The sequence below is a fragment of the Solanum verrucosum genome, unplaced genomic scaffold, assembly GCF_900185275.1.
Source record: "Solanum verrucosum unplaced genomic scaffold, falcon-dt-bn FXZP01000524.1, whole genome shotgun sequence".
Taxonomy (NCBI): domain Eukaryota; kingdom Viridiplantae; phylum Streptophyta; class Magnoliopsida; order Solanales; family Solanaceae; genus Solanum; species Solanum verrucosum.
The window spans coordinates 286,048-302,651 of NW_026020576.1; the positions used below are offsets into that span (position 1 = coordinate 286,048).

At 30.5% G+C, this 16,604-nt stretch overlaps 1 protein-coding gene across 2 annotated transcripts; it reads left to right on the forward strand.

Annotated features, from left to right (window-relative positions):
- The first annotated feature begins 9,200 nt into the window (after nt 1-9,200).
- Nucleotides 9,201-13,975, forward strand: LOC125811251 (protein Brevis radix-like 4). Of its 2 annotated transcripts, XM_049490751.1 has the most exons (6): nt 9,201-9,257; nt 9,390-9,513; nt 9,580-9,947; nt 12,561-12,696; nt 12,798-13,183; nt 13,529-13,974. In XM_049490751.1, exons 2-6 carry the CDS (start codon nt 9,394-9,396, stop codon nt 13,608-13,610), a joined length of 1,092 nt encoding a protein of 363 aa, XP_049346708.1. In that variant the 5' UTR covers nt 9,201-9,257; nt 9,390-9,393; the 3' UTR covers nt 13,611-13,974. The 2 variants fall into 2 exon arrangements, with proteins under 2 accessions (XP_049346708.1, XP_049346709.1); XM_049490752.1 differs by lacking the exon at nt 9,201-9,257 and having other exon boundaries at nt 9,374-9,513; nt 13,529-13,975.
- The last annotated feature ends 2,629 nt before the right edge of the window (nt 13,976-16,604 follow it).

The window sequence follows — 16,604 nt, forward strand, 5'->3', positions numbered from 1 at the left end:
CGGGTGAGTAGAACTCCATCATAGCGTGAACGGGTAGTTTTTGAATGTCATGGGTTGAAGGTGTGTTGTGAAATGGGGATTTGAAACTCTAATTCTGACATTCTATCTCTGTGCAAGCAGCCAGGGCGGGGCCGCTGTCGCGGGATGGGAGCTGCCATAGTGGGCCAGTCACGACTTAAATCGGAAATAAACCCCAAAAGTGTTATTTTCTACAAGTTTTGTTCTTGGGAGCTAAGAGACGACCCATGGCTATTTCTTGAAGGTTTTCCACCTCTTCTAGCACTAAAGGTAAAGATTTTACTCCCCTAATCTGTTCTTCGATCCGTAGAACTTAAATTTATGGGTGATTATCAATAGGGGAGGGTTTTGACCTGAAAACGAATGATGAAAAAAGCCCTAAGCTGGGTATTGGGATCTTGGGTTTGGCCTTAGGTTGACAATTTTGATTGTAATCCGAGTAATTAGGCCTCGTTTATTGATCCTTGTATTACTTTGTTGTTTTTAGACCACGAACAAGTGGAAAGAATTCGAAAAGGGAAGATTTAAGTGCCTTAGGAGGATTCAAGCTTGGTTTCGAGGTAGGTGATGGTTTGATTTCACGTTTTACGTGATGTATGTTGGTAATTGCTTCATTGTAATGCATGCATGTATGTAGATGTAGCACTATTCATCAAGCCTAATGTAAATGAGTATGAATGAAGGATTGTATGCCATGAATCAACACTTGATTTTATGATTATGAGAATGTACATTGTGATTGTCATTGTGGTATGATGAATGGATCGGGTGTCACATTCTGACACATTAACTGGGATTGGGTGCCACGTTCCGGCGTATATATTGGATCGAGTGCCACGTTCCGGCATATAATTTTGATTGGGTGTCACGTTCCGACATACTAATTGTGATAGGGTGTCACGTTCTGGCACACTAACAGTTTGGGTATGGGTTCCATGAGAGGACCATTGAATTGTGTTGTTTATCTACTTGTCATGATTACATTCATATCTAATGGTGATTGATATTAGAAGGTTGTATGTTGCTCTAAAATGATAATCAATGTGTATATATATTTTGTACATGTCATGTTTACTATGTTGTGACTGCTTATATATGTTGTGCTTACTGGAATAACCGTGTAATCCTACCAGTACACTGTGGTTGTGTACTGATACTGCACTTGCTCGTTCTTTATTGAGTACAGGGCATCTTCAGGCGGCTACTGATAGACCTCAGCTAGGAGAGTAGTGATCGAGATCGGATTCAAGGGTGAGCCAATTCTTTCAGGCTGTCATGGGTCCTCTATGTTTTAGTCCACTCTTTTTGGACTCAGACTTTCTAGTTAGACTTACTCGTATGTTTCGTTTGGGTTGTACCCACTTATTCTTAGACTTTGCACTTTAGATGTTTTGATACAATGACTTTCAGGTTCTAGGGGTTGTTCTTCCGCATTAGTTTGGTTAGTTATTTATTTAAGCCTTTGGAGTTTATAGAATTCAGTATCAAATTATTTTTTTCATTCGTCAAAAGTCACACGTTAGCTATCCTATCTCTAGTTATCAGATGGAGGTTGATAGTTCCAAATCCTTGTTAATGATTCTTTTTTCTAATCTTAACTTCTTTTATCAAACAAGTCAGAAAATGTATGAGTTCTTAATGTTTGCAATCATTAAAAAATTAATCTTTACAAAAAAGACCTTAATACACAGTGATAACCCCTTTATGAGATGATTTTACTGTCAAGAATCTATCTACTCTAAGTTCTATAACCCTAGTTATTAGTTTTGCAATTCATAACTGGTTATAAATAATAATTATTATAATTTAAATTACCAAAAAAATTAATGTAAAAAAAACACATTTAATTGATGCAGCTCTTATAAATGAATTTTGTTTGATCCAAAAAAATCTACTAAAAATTATAATTAAACTTAAAAATAGAAGAGCAATGCATCTTGTATGGTATCAGTAATCCCTAACTTTTATGACTAATTCTTAATCTCTGCTATTAATTTGTAATCCTTAAAACGTCGTCTTAATAACAAATATATACCAATAGGGTCGGCATCCTAATATCGGTTGAGCTTTTTTGAATTTGGTCAACTTTAGTTCAAAAAGCAAGAGGGTTGTGATACAAGCCCTATCGCATGGACCAAATTCACGATTGATTTGATGATCGATTAACGATAATGATAGTTATGATTTGGCTGAGGATGATGGTTCTAAATACTAGGTGGCGGCAATTGATGATGGTGATAATTGTGGGTGAAAGTAGATGGAGTAGAGTGAACTGTCATCTTTGTAGAAATTCTTAAATAGACATCTTAATGGTATTAAGACTTTATTATATATCTTAATCATTTAGAGATATTCAGACTCATTAAGTGGGTTGTAAAATAAGAAAAACAAATACACTTAATGATTATGATTTGAATGATTAAGATTCAGATCTTGAAAATAAACAGACTTAATGACTAAGATTTAAATGATTGAGATAATTAAGTGCAACCAAATGAGACTTTATTTTGTAATTATATATACACAAAGATTTATTGAAGGTAAGGATAAGAATAACTTCATTTTAATGATAAAGATAAAATCAACTAATAAATGAAAGTTGGGGATATTTTTAACTTTTTTTCGCTTTAAAGTATATATATAAAGAAAAAGAAGTCAAAAATATCTCTCAATTTTCATTTATTGATTGACTTTATTGTTAAGTTTTTTTTTTTGAAAAAAATTAAAGATAGACCAAGGTCCATTTTATTAGAATAAAGCTGTACAGAATAGGCTAAATATGTCAAGCCCAAACAGGAAACAATGACTTTATCCTTAAGTTATTCTTACCCTTCGCGTTAATAAACTTATCATTCATACCCCTCCTTAGCATTGGACGGAAATCCTCAAATCAGCCAAAATTAACCTGATTTCTTAAAAATGACTCATTCCTATTTTAAATCCATGTCCGACCCATCTATCTATCTTAACCCAACACAGATTTGGATGTGGATCACTCCAGCTAATTTGTTGGAATCTCTGCTTAAATCTTGATTTTGAACCAAATAGCAAAATTTCCAGTTCATGAAAGCAAAAATCTCTGTAAAAATTCACACTTCATGTTCATTCCATACCTTTATTATCAAGAATCTTGAGACCCCATCACACCAACCATCACTAATTTTCACCAATTCCACCATCGTAATCGTATAGGGTGGTATAAAAGAGATTATGGGGGGGTGGGATGGATTGGGATGAAATAATAAAAGTGACAGGTATTTCAGTAGAAAATGGTAATGACGTTTGAAGATTTCATGGAACAATGGTGATGATACAACTTTTATATCGTGGGTACCATGTAATTACCAAAGAGACACTCAATGTGGAAAAGAATCAAATTGTGTTCTGCTTGTATAGAGAATAGGGATCTTCTTGATCTATTTATTTTTGCACTAGTGGCTTATGTTTGCGGAAATTTAGTTATTTTTTTCCTTTATGTTGTTCTTGAATCTATAATCCAACCATGTATTTGTTTATGAAAACATTGTAAATTATTATAGGTGTTTTTGGTGTGGTGGAGAAACTACATGGTAAAAACATGAAAAATAGAGAGATTGAGTTCTTGAGCTTTTGATTTAGAGATGGAGGTGAAGTACATTTGAGTTAAGTTAGTTGGGTCAGGTTTGGGTTTGGGTTATATTAGGGTCGTGGATTATTTTTTAAGAAATCGGGTCAATTTGGTTGATTTGAGGATTTTCGTCCAAGTAGGGGTACACATGATAAGTTTATTAACGGTAGAGGTAAGAATAACTTCATTTTAATGGTAAGGATAAAATCAATCAATAAATGAAAGTTGATGGGGTATTTTTGACATTTTTCCCTACTTTAAAAGCACGAAAGACCTTAACGAAATATTATTTAATTTCCTACTCTTTAAACATTGAGTTCACACAAGATAAAATAGTCATTTAATTAAGCTTTTACTCCCTCCGTCCAACAATAGTTGTCCATTATATTAGAAATAGTTGTCCAACAATACTTGTGCAGTTTAGAAAATCAAGAGATAATTTACCTTTTGTGTCTATCTTACTCTTGCTATAACATACTATTTATCATTTAACACATTTCTCAAAACATTAAATTTAATAAAGTCAAATGATAAAATAATAATATCACCCCTATTATTTATTGTTTCTTAAGGGATGTGTCTAATAAATAGTGGACAAATATTGTTGACTAGAAGGAGTATTTACTAGTATATTTGTCTGTCAATAATTTACTCCCTCTATCCAACAATACATGTTCACTATTGACTTTGCACACTTCTTAAGAAACTCTAAATACAAGGATAATTTTACTATATCACCATTTGAATATAATAAATATAATATCTTGAAAAATGTAATAGAGAAATGACTATAACTAGGTAAACTCTATGAATCCTATAAGAAGAGAGGTTGTTCGGGACAGGGAGAACCTTTTCGGCAATACAAATTTCATATCCAAAATGCTTGGAAGGATAATGATACGGATAAATTAGGAACTAAGTGTAAAATTAACTATTGATTTCATAAAGTGGACAAATATTGGTGGACATCCCAAAATAGTATAGTGGACAACTATTATTGGACGGAGGAGTAATTTATAAGTAAAATCAAGACGTGTATCTTTGACCTTATTACAAATGCAATTGTATTATTTTTTCGATAAAATAAATACTTCCTCTGTCCCAATTTATGTGACTTACTTTCCTTTTTAGTCAGTCCCAAAAAGAATGACACATTTCTATATTAAGTAACAATTTAACTATAAAACGTTTATTTTAATCTTAATGAAATGATTTACAGCCACACAAATTTATATATTTTATTTTGAAACACAAGTTTTAAAAGTCTTCCTTTCTTTCTTAAACTCTGTGTCAAGTCAAACTTCCTCACATAAAATGGGACGGAGGGAGTAATACATAATAAAAAAAATTACATTTAATTTGAAATGGTATTTAATACTCTGAAATTGTCAAACGAAATAGGTTGTTCTAAAATGGAATTAGTTGATCCCATAAGTTGCTTGGCAAATAAAAAAATATTTCCTTGGAACAAAAGTCATCCTTGATTAAAAAATTAAGTATGTATATTCTCAATTAGAATAATGGGGGCCTTATAGTAAATAATAATAAAATCATCTGATATCATTTTTTGGATGAAAAATGAGTACTTGTCACAAGAGGTATAAGCCACAAGATTCAAGAAGACTTTTAGGGTTAGCTGGATAAATAAATTATTCATGTACATTAATTTTATATCATTTGATTTGTAAATAAAATACAAGCTATATATATATATATATATATATATATATATATTACTATATATAATAAGTGGGAATATCTATTACTTAGCACATGACAAGTGTTTGATGATATGTGCTTCATAGTGTTGTACATTCTTCTTTTATGGTTGTACCTTTAAAATTTATATTATTGGACAATTTAACATAAGTGGGAATATCTACTATTTAGCACATGACAAGTGTTGGATGATATGTGCTTCATAGTGTTGTACATTCTTCTTTTATGGTTGTACCTTTAAAATTTATATTATTGGACAATTTAACACCATTAATTACCTACTACTTTATTAGCCAAAAAGTTTGACCTCATTTGGGCCCATTTATTATTTATATGTTTTTCAATTTTCAATATATGTTGTTTATCTAATTCTTTTTTTCAACATTTTATTTTAAACTTCTTGAAATTTAATTACCTATTTATTACTCTCTCTATGCACTTTTAATTGTTATGATTTCCTTTTTAGAGTCAAACTATAAGAATTTTAACTAATATTTTACAATGTGTTTTTTCATCATATTCATAGGCAAAAAATAACAATTTATAGTACTTTTTGTATAGATTTTGCATATTTAGTTTTTTTTTTTAAATATTGAATTAATACAATCTGATTTAACTTTGAAAATTAGTCAAATGGACTTTCAAAAAGCGCAACATGACAAATACAAGTGGACGGAGAGAGTATATTTTAGCTACAAAATATATTAGAGGTACAACTTTTTAAAAAATTTAAATTTTTATTGCGTTGACTCTTGAAATCTTATCATTGTCATATGAATTTGAATAAATTATATATTATTAAAAGTTACATAAAAGATGCTATAAATCACAATAATTAGCAATTAAAAATATTTTTAAATCATATAAGAAATTTGGTTGACTAATTGGAATAAAATAAGTAACATGTACTATTTCAAAATAACGTCAAAATTTCTAGAATTCACAATAAATTAACAACTGAAAATATTTATGATTATTCATGTGAATTGAAACATGAGTAACCTATATTATTCAAAACTAACGCAAAAATACTATAAATCACCACAATTTAATAACTTCAAATATATTTTTAAGAAAACATATAAAAAAATCCACTGATCTTCAAATTCCATTTATATCACATAATTAAAATAAAAAAAAATAATTTTTATTGGGCCTATGCTAGCACGGGCACCAAATATCTATATATATATATATATATATATATGTGTGTGTGTGTGTGTCACAAATGGAAAAGTCTCAATAAAGGAAGCAACATATATCATTTACAAATAATTTAAAAAGCATTAAAAATTACAATAATTACCAATTTAAAATATTTAAAAGCTATATAATACAATACGTTGACTCTCAGAATTCTATCAAGCTCACATATATTGGGACAGAAAAAATAACACATATCATTTTAAAATTACCAAAAAAGTATTATAAATAATAATAATTAACAACTTAAAATATCTTAAAGACATTTTAAAAGGGTTAATTTTGTAATTTTATCCACATCACATAAATTAGGACAAAGTGACCAGTAATGTACGTTATTTGAAAGTTACATAAAAATATTATAAATCACAGTAATTAATAACTTAAAACATTTTTGAAAAAAATATAAAAAATTAGATGACTCTCCAAATTTCATTTGTGTCACATAAATTGAGACAACAAAAATAACATATATTGGGTCAATTTTAATTTATTTGTCTTATTTTTTATTTTTTTTATATTTAAAAATTGCATAAAAATACTATAAATCATGATAATTGACAATATAAAATATGTTTTGAAAAAAATACAAAAAATTCCACTGATTCTTGAAGTGAATCTATCGTAAAAATACTATAAATCATGATAATTGACAACATAAATATTTCAAAAATGTTGTATGTGGGTAGTCTTATTATGCCTTAAATAGCGTTAAAGAAAGTATAGGTTTGTGATAAAAAAACTTATTCTTTTATCCACACAAACAATCGCTTCAAAAACTCGGTTATTAGCCCCAAAACATACCATTTATATTATAGCACATGCCACATTATCTAGTATATATATATAATAATAAATAATTTTATAACTAAATAACACGGATCCCTATGTCTACCGTCTTTTCAAACTCCAAAATGATGATGAATATATGCCTAATAAAGGTATTCAAAATAAAAAAATACACGAAAAAAAGGAAAAGAAGAAGAGAAAGAGACATAAAAGCAAATAGAGCAAAAGGTTTTGTGTACTGAGTTCTATTTATTTATTTTTAAATAAATAAAAAATCGGCTTTTCCTTTTTTTTTCCTTCTTTTTTCCACCTCTTTGGTGGGTACAAATAAACATAACCATTCCCTAAAAAGGAATAAATATGTTTGGTATACCATATAAAATTTTCAAGAGTAAAATGGTTTTATTTTTAGTTTATTGATAATATGAGTCGCTATTTTAGTTAATTCTTCATTAAATATATTACTTACATGTTAATAAATATTAGTAAAAGTTATTTCTATACTTCTAAGTTCTAACTAAGGGTGTTCAAGCCAAATCGAATATCAAATCAAACAAAAAATCAAGCACTTGATTTAATTATGATTTTTAATTTAAAAAAACAACAAAGTTTGATTATATTTTTAAGTTTAAACAAAAAAAAATTAAGCAAAATGACTACATAAATATCTTTCTAAAAACTATAATATATGTAATCTTTTGTATTATTGGTTCATGATATATGTGTTCGCCTTTATAATAATTAAATTCAATTTGTTACCCTTTTTTTTAGTTTGATTTATAATTTTAATTTTGAAAATTTCAAAAATCTATTTGATGTTCAAATAACTGACCTTTGGAATCTTTTATTTTTCATCATTGTTTAATTTAATTATCGTTAAGATATCTTAATATATTACAACTAGATTTTAAATTTATTGCACATAGATAAATTTATTGTAAGAATTTTCTTTTGTTCGTTGAAAATGATAAATTTTTTAGAGGACCATACAAATTTTTGAAGGAAGCTACGTATATAACTTGATTACATATATATTTTCTTCTTTTCTCAAATCGTAATTGATTTGTTAGTGGTATACTAAAATATATAGTCGATTTAATATGTGTTTGGACTTTGGAGGTATGATATCATACATTCAAATAAATAACTGAATTAACTGATGAAAATTAAAGCGATGAAAAATTGCCTTAATTGATTTAAATTGATATTAACATGTAACATTTTTATATGGATGAATTTTTTTTTACTCAAACCGAAGTATAAACACTCCTACTCTTAATAGACGTGAATTAATTGTTATTTTAAATGTATAATTTTTATACATGATATAAATTTAAATAAATTAAATTTTGAATATTTTAAAAAAATACATTTGGCAGGTCTGGTAACACCGATCCCTAAGTTGTACAACCTTTTCAAACTCAAAAATGATAAGGAGTATATATGTTGTGTCTAAATATTTTTAAAAAAAGAAGAAAAAGTAAAAGCAAATAGAGACAAAGGTATTTCCAACTCTGTTAAAGCAAACACTAAATAAATTCTTTCCAATTTCTTCATCTTCAATCTTCCAACTATCCATTGTTTCTCTACAATTAATTTCTCAACTCTCCATCAGTACTCCTAGTGAGACTCAAATCCTTCCCCGATTATTATTGTACTTCTTACTTTTGATATCTTGCATCGATAGTTACTGTATTTCAATTATACTGTGTTAGTTGTTAAGTTTTCTACGCTCTTTTCTTATGTTTTGTATTTGAATTTTACTACACTCGAATCGAAAATCTTTTGAAAACATCTACGAAAATAATAATAAAATTTGTGTATATTGTACCGGATGTCTTAGTTGACTGTTGCTTCAGGGGTGTGTATATAGTGGTACAGGAATCTCTTTGATGGCGCAATTTAAGGGAAGACATTAAAAGTGCGCCTTCCCTTCCCTCTCTTTCATTTTCCTTATTACCCACTTTCTTATATTCAATATCTCTTCAGACTCCTCTTCCCAATTTCTTCAATTATTAATTAATTAATTTCAGAGAATTTGATATTGTATTAGCGAGATGCTTACGTGCATAGCTCGTTCGAAGCAATCGAACGATGATTCCCTTGATCAACCTGAAAAATTCAATCCAAATGCTGCTCCGCCTAATAAACAATCTGTCAAAACACTTACTTCTCAGGTACTGATCATCATTCTTTTTCTATTTCTACCGAAAATGAAAAATTCTAACTCATGACTTTCGTAGATCAAGGACATGGCATTGAAAGCATCAGGAGCATACAAACAGTGTGGTCCATGTGCGACTCAGCCGTCGACTCTCAGAAAAAACGACTCCGACTCGTTGGATAAATTCCGGTGGTCTTATAAGAGAACAGGGAGTTCGAGTTCCAGCTCTACAGCTGGGAGGAAGGAGCTGGAAGCGAGGCTTAAGGGAATATCAAGCGGGGAAGTTACGCCGGTATCGGCGTCAGCTAGTGGCCGGCGAGCTGAACCGGTGGTGTTTGTTGAAGAAAGCGAGCCGAAAGAGTGGGTGGCTCAAGTCGAACCGGGTGTTCTAATCACTTTCGTTTCATTACCACGTGGCGGCAATGATCTTAAGCGGATTCGATTCAGGTATTCTATTTTCCCATTACTATAATCAGAAATTAATTACTTTGTTGAGTGGCGAACCATTACTTGCTAATTAATTTTGTTGTTTATTTTTTCTCTTTCATGGACCAACAACTTTATATTATAGCCGTCTATATATCTTATATAGGTTACAAGATAGACTGTTAGTGGAATTTATTCACACTAGGGAAGTATTTCAGAATTTTGTCTTCCCCTTATTGGTTGGTAAACAACATATTTTGGAATTTCCTAAAGTTGTTAAAATTGTGGTGTTTAGCTACTTTAAGTAAAATATTAGGATACATTTCTTGACTATAGAAAGGAGAATACTAGGTGAAGTTGCTAAAAAAAATTACTTTACTTTTCCACATAAAAAAAGATCATTACACAAGTTAAACTCCAATAGGTTGTTTGGTTGATGGGATAAAAAATAAAAAATAAAAATTATTTTATCATGTATTAAGTTATGGATTTTACTCTATTGTAACTATCTCATATAGAAAGTGATGTAACTAATCTCATAGTATTTTATGTTTATTCCATCCCACCAATCAAAATCACGACCCCTAATGTATAATCCTTGATGATACAATTTATTCATATTTTATCTTAGCTTGTATTTAAAATGTGCTAGTTGATTGTATACTCTTATGTGGTGGTGCTTCATTAATTCAATTTATTTTGACCGGACACAGAGTTCAAAAAATATATGAAAAGCCTTTGCAATTCAATTCCGAAATTATGGAAAATATACTGAGCATCACTATGATTATATATCCAATTGTGGGTGGTGATTAAAGGTTTCTTTCAAACCCAAAGTATATGGTTATTGTCAAAATTGGCAACAGTTTATGGTCAAGAGCAATTAATTTGTGTTTGAGACAGTCGTTCCAAAAAGTTAAACCTGTGATTATTACCAAAAGAAAGCATGCTAAAAGTAAATTTTGACGCCCTACCCAAATGGAGTATCACTTTTATTAATCTCTGTTCATACGAAGAAATTAGTAGTAATTATGAAAGAAAAGAAGAAAATAAGATTCCTTTCAAATTAAAGTGATGAAAAAAAGAAAATGTTTGGTGGGTCTGTTTTGATTGTGTTGGCAAAAACCTTTTACTAATGTTGTCGTCTTGTCGGGTGTTGCTTACACCCTTTCATTTTCAATCTTGATCATCATTAATTCTTCCATTTTGTCATCTTGTAAGAAAGTTTTGTCTCTCAACACAAAATTGGAGTAGACTCTAAATTTGGCTTCTAATGGAGGGAACAACACTCCTGAGCTATCACATTCTTGTTTTGAATCGACATTACAATGTCAATAGTGACAGACATTTAGGCATGGAAAATCGCTAGTACTACAAGAGTCTATGTTATGGTTCTAATAACTTGTAGTAGAGAGTGGGAGCCAAGACTTTTGCTATTCAATATTGTAGGCCTCACCTTAGTGCAACATCACAAGATTTGTGACAGTCTAATCTTCTCTTCATTTTTTTTTTAATAACCGTGGTGTCTGCAGTGACAAAGTCAAGATTTTCATTAAGAAAATTTAAAATATAAAGAAGTAAACACACGAACTAACCAAAAGACGTTCAATATGTACATAACAAATAATTTTCTGACGAAGGGGTTCATTGCCCCAAATTGGCTCTTCCCTTGGATGTCTGGGTCAACTTACGTGCACCTCATTTAATTTCACAGGACCTCACATCAATATTATATATCAGATAATTCTGTCCATCAAAATTAGGACAGATAGAAAGAAATCATCCAGTGTTTTTTGTGTCAGTTGGGATTTGAACCTAAAACTAGAGTCTAACCTTCCTAATTATTATCATATACTATTATATAAAATAAGAGTTGATCAATGATTGTTGAACAGTATTTGTTAATAATCTGTTGAATGGCCTGTAAGTCACTCACTATCCATCCCCGTGAAATAAAATTCATCATATTCTTGGTTGGTGAAGGGTAGGATGTGCTCTAAGCAAAGTCAAAGGTCTGTGGCATTTTATATATATAACCATGCATAAAGCCAGTTTTTGAGTTATTGGTCCCCTTGAATTATGAAAAAGTTTCTGTGAGTGGTAGGCCATCAAAACAAGACACTTACACCATAATATAATCTACTAATTAAATCTCTTTACATTTTGACCACCAGACTATGCCTAATTTTGTTTTTCTTTCTTTTCTTCCCACTTAATTCCCCATTTCTACCTTGTTAGTGTTACCGCACTTTTCACACAGAGATATTTGTATGACTATAAATCATCTCATCAAATTGTTACTATATAAAGAGATGTGATTCATTTTGAATTTGACTAAAACAAAAAAATAGTAGTCCATCACATAAATTGAAAGTAGTAATCTAAACATTCAGCTTAGCAGGTGCATTGCATGGTTTAACAAAGAAGTCCTGTTATCTCATATATATATGTTCACTTCACAACAATGTGGTAAATTTAACAAAACTTTAAGAAAATGAAATAAGGAGGAGCTTATATATGTATGTGGTATTAAAGGAAAAATAGTTGCAGCTTCCAAATTAAGGATTTTCTGGATAGATATATCATTGATGAAGCCAAGTTTCTGACTCATGGTTTCTTAATTTGTTATAATAGTCGAGAAATGTTTAATAAATACCAAGCTCAAAGGTGGTGGTCAGAGAATTGTGAGAAGGTAATGGAGCTTTATAATGTCCAAAGGTTGAATCGTCAAGCTTTTCCCCTTCCAACACCTCCAAGATCCGAAGACGGGGTGGGTACCCCCTTATCTCCTACTTTATGGTGTTTACATGTATATATTTGTCTTTTTTTCCTTTATCATAAATATACATATTCTTGATTATTCTTTTATAGAGTTCAAAAATCGAATCGATTGAAGACAGTCCTGTGACACCCCCGCTGACTAAAGAACGACTACCACATACTTTGTTCCGTCCAATGTATTCATCTTCAGATTCTCTTGAACTACAATCAACCCATTCTCGCTATAATTATGACTCTTGTGGTGTCTCCTCAACTCCAAAACTCTCAAGCATCAGTGGAACAAAGACAGAGATATCATCAATGGATGCCTCTATGAGGACTAGCACATCAAGAGATGCAGATCGCTCTGGAGAGCTATCTATCAGCAATGCCAGTGATCTTGAAACTGAATGGGTTGAGCAAGATGAGCCTGGGGTTTACATCACTATACGAGCACTACCAGATGGCAGACGAGAACTCAAACGTGTCAGATTCAGGTTAGTTTCATCTCATGATCAGTTAGCACAATTATGAATGACCTAAGGACATGTATATATATATATATATATAGACCTACCTACCTACCTAGTTATGCAGGTGGACCTATCTTGCCTCAAAATTCTATTATTACAGTTGCACTCTGTCCATTTTGATAATTAGTACTAGAGCATATTCTCATTTATCTTTATGGTTTTCATCATAATGTGCTTGATGAAGTGTTACTGTGTTAGTAAGAAGAACTCGTAAAGAGAGAATTAATCTTTGAGCTACTTATTCTGCCTCTCTTCATTTGTATGATCTTTATGATTGAGGCTGATATAACCTTATACATGTCAACGCAGCCGAGAAAAATTTGGAGAAGTGCATGCCAGGTTATGGTGGGAAGAGAATCGTGCTAGGATACACAAACAATACCTGGGATGATCGATAACGCTTATTTGCAAATATCGCTACATTTCCTGTTGATTGCCAATTAAGGAGGTGTTGCACTTAATTCTTTGGCAATGCTCATAGTATTCATTATTATATGTGGAGCCAGAGATTAGTATAAGAGAGGCAATATACAAAGAAGAATCTAAGCTTTGTTACCTTTGTGAACAACCATCTAGGTTGTTGACATGTTCTTTCTTTCTTTCTTTCTTTGTTTTTGTTTAATTTCCATTGTCTAAATTATGCTAAGTAAAAGGGGGGAAGGGGTTGAAGAAACTAAAATATTTCTTTGGGTATAAGATTTTAAGGGATGAGAATTTTGATGTTGATTCCAAAAAGAAGAAGAGATTTTGATGTTGGCTATGCAAAAAAATGTTAATATTCAAAAGGAAAGTCTCTTCTCTGTTTGCAACCTGTCCTAGCTCAACTTGCTTCCTTTCTTCTGTTTTAAACTTATGTTTGTTGCACACTGATACATAGTCCATGAGAATTCTCTCAATGCTACTCATTTTTTACTAGGAGTAGGGGTGTACAAAATTGAAACAAAAATCAAATCAAATCGTAAATTGAGTCAAATTGGAAAAAAAAACTGACTATACTTGGGTTGGTTTAGTATTGGAAAAAAAATCCGACTATACTTGGGTTGGTTTGGTTTTAACATAAAAATGTCAACCCGAGACCAAACCAACACGACATTATATATATAATTTTAAATTTATTTTATACAAACAAGTATGATGTGATTTCTAAATTAATAGTACTTATACGTTTTCATAATTTTTATCTTTTAACATATTTTTTAAAGTTTTTTGAGACTTAATTTTGAATGGTCTAATAAAGGTTAATTATAATCCATAGATATTAGTAGCTCTAATAAAGCTCAAGTCAGAAATCGAATCAATTCTAGTGCTAACAAGAAAAAATTTAATTCAACACTAAGAATGACAATAATGTTGAATATTTGTTCTTTAGTTTTACATTGGTTTAGACATTTAAAATAGGATAAGACGCAAATACCCCCTATACTATGATCGAAATCTCAGGCACACTTAAACTTAACTAGGGTCTTATTACCCCCTAAACTAATTTAAAATGAAATAAATACACCACAAACGCTAACATGGAATAGAGAGTGTGCACACTCTCCTGAAGGCAAGTGATGAGTGCACAAATTGGACACATATCATTTTTTGATTGGTAATTTTATAATTAGTTAGTACACATATTTTTTATATTAAAACTTATATATATTTAATTATTTTTATTTCTTTCTTTGTAAAATACTTATTATAATTTCTTTCTCACTTTAAACTTTTTTTTAATCAATTTATTATCTCTTTATTTTTAATTATTTAAAAAAAATTATGTGTATTTTTTTTTAAAAATAATTAATAGTGTCCTTTAATTTTAACGTTTTAATTTTTTTTATGTTTTATTTGATATTCTTCACTTATTTTGATATTCGTTCAAAATTAACTTATTTTAAATAAAAGACATTTGGAATTAAATCTGAAATCAAATCAAAATGAAAGACAAAGAAAATGAAATCAATAGAAAAATAAAGAGAAAAAACAATGAATGAAGGTAAAAAAAAAAAGCTTTGATACAAGATTAAAAAAAAAAGGTGTATTAACTTAATTTAAATACAAGATAAAGAAAATAAGAATATTTTTTGGAAAAAAAATTATAAATTTTTTTTTGTTAAAAAAAAGATTAAGTTTTTTAAAAAATAAAAATTAATATTTACGCACGTGGCAGGCGAGTGTGTAAAAACACAACTAACTTGGGTGGTTGAAGGTGCCACGTTAGCACAAAAATACGAGAAAATGAGTTCGGGGGAGGGGGGGGGGGGGGTAATAGGACCCTGATTAAGTTTAGGTTTGTCTTTTGTCATAGTCTAGGGGGTACTTGTGCCTTATCCAATATATATTTTATACGATTTCATTATTTATTTTTTAATGAATATTTTAGTGTCATCACTCATATCATATTTTGTGTTATTTTCTTAAGAACACCTTAGATAGTTGTATTTTGATTGGACTAAAAAAATATTTGGAGCACAAGTTAATTATATGTTTGTATGAATACTTTATCGGAAAAATCCGAAAAAAAACTCAAGGTTTATTCGTTTGGTTTGATTTAAAAATTTGACACAAATAATTTGGTTTGGTATTTGAAAAACCCGAACCAACCCGAAAAAACTTGAGGTTGAAAAGTTTGGTTTGATTTATAAATTTAAAAATTTGACACAAATAATTTGATTTGATATTTGAAAAACCCGAGCCAATCGGTCATGTACATCCCTAAATAGGAGATTAATGAGTGTGTAAAATATGTATTTGTAGATCTTTTTTGGTTTGCTAAACACATGAATTTCTAAGTCATGCAGCAAACCTTGTCTATTTCTCCAGTATTTTTTATATTGACAAGTAAAAAATCTTGTTACTGTCAATTTATTGAGTTGTCACGACCTGAAATTCTATTAAGTCGTGAGAGTGCCTGCCACTCTCGTAGGTGAACTATGTTCCTTTATTAACTTTTTTAACGGTATACTATATGGAATAAAAAAAATCAATCTAAATCAACCCCAAAACTAATAACATTAGTACACGAGCATCTACAAATACAAATCAAGTTTGAAAGACTGTTTGGAAGAAAAAAAGATGGGAAATAAAAGAGTCTCTAGAATGTAGTGCTACCGAAGATAAACATAGCTCAGTCTGAACTAAGCGTGGCAGCGGAACCGGGAGGTGCCGGTATCGGTACCGTTCCGGCAGGCTCCGGTGAGGTCCGTTACGATGGGGAACCGGGAGGGGTAACGGGACGGAAATCGGGTTTTGCCGGTTAGTCCCGGTCCGAACCGGTTCAAGTCAAGGAATTTTTATTTTTTTAAAATTAAATTGTAATATAGTCGTTGGGTAACGGGTATTGGGCCCCACCCAACGGCTATTTCACCCACTAACCCCCCAAAACACCCCCTACCCCCCC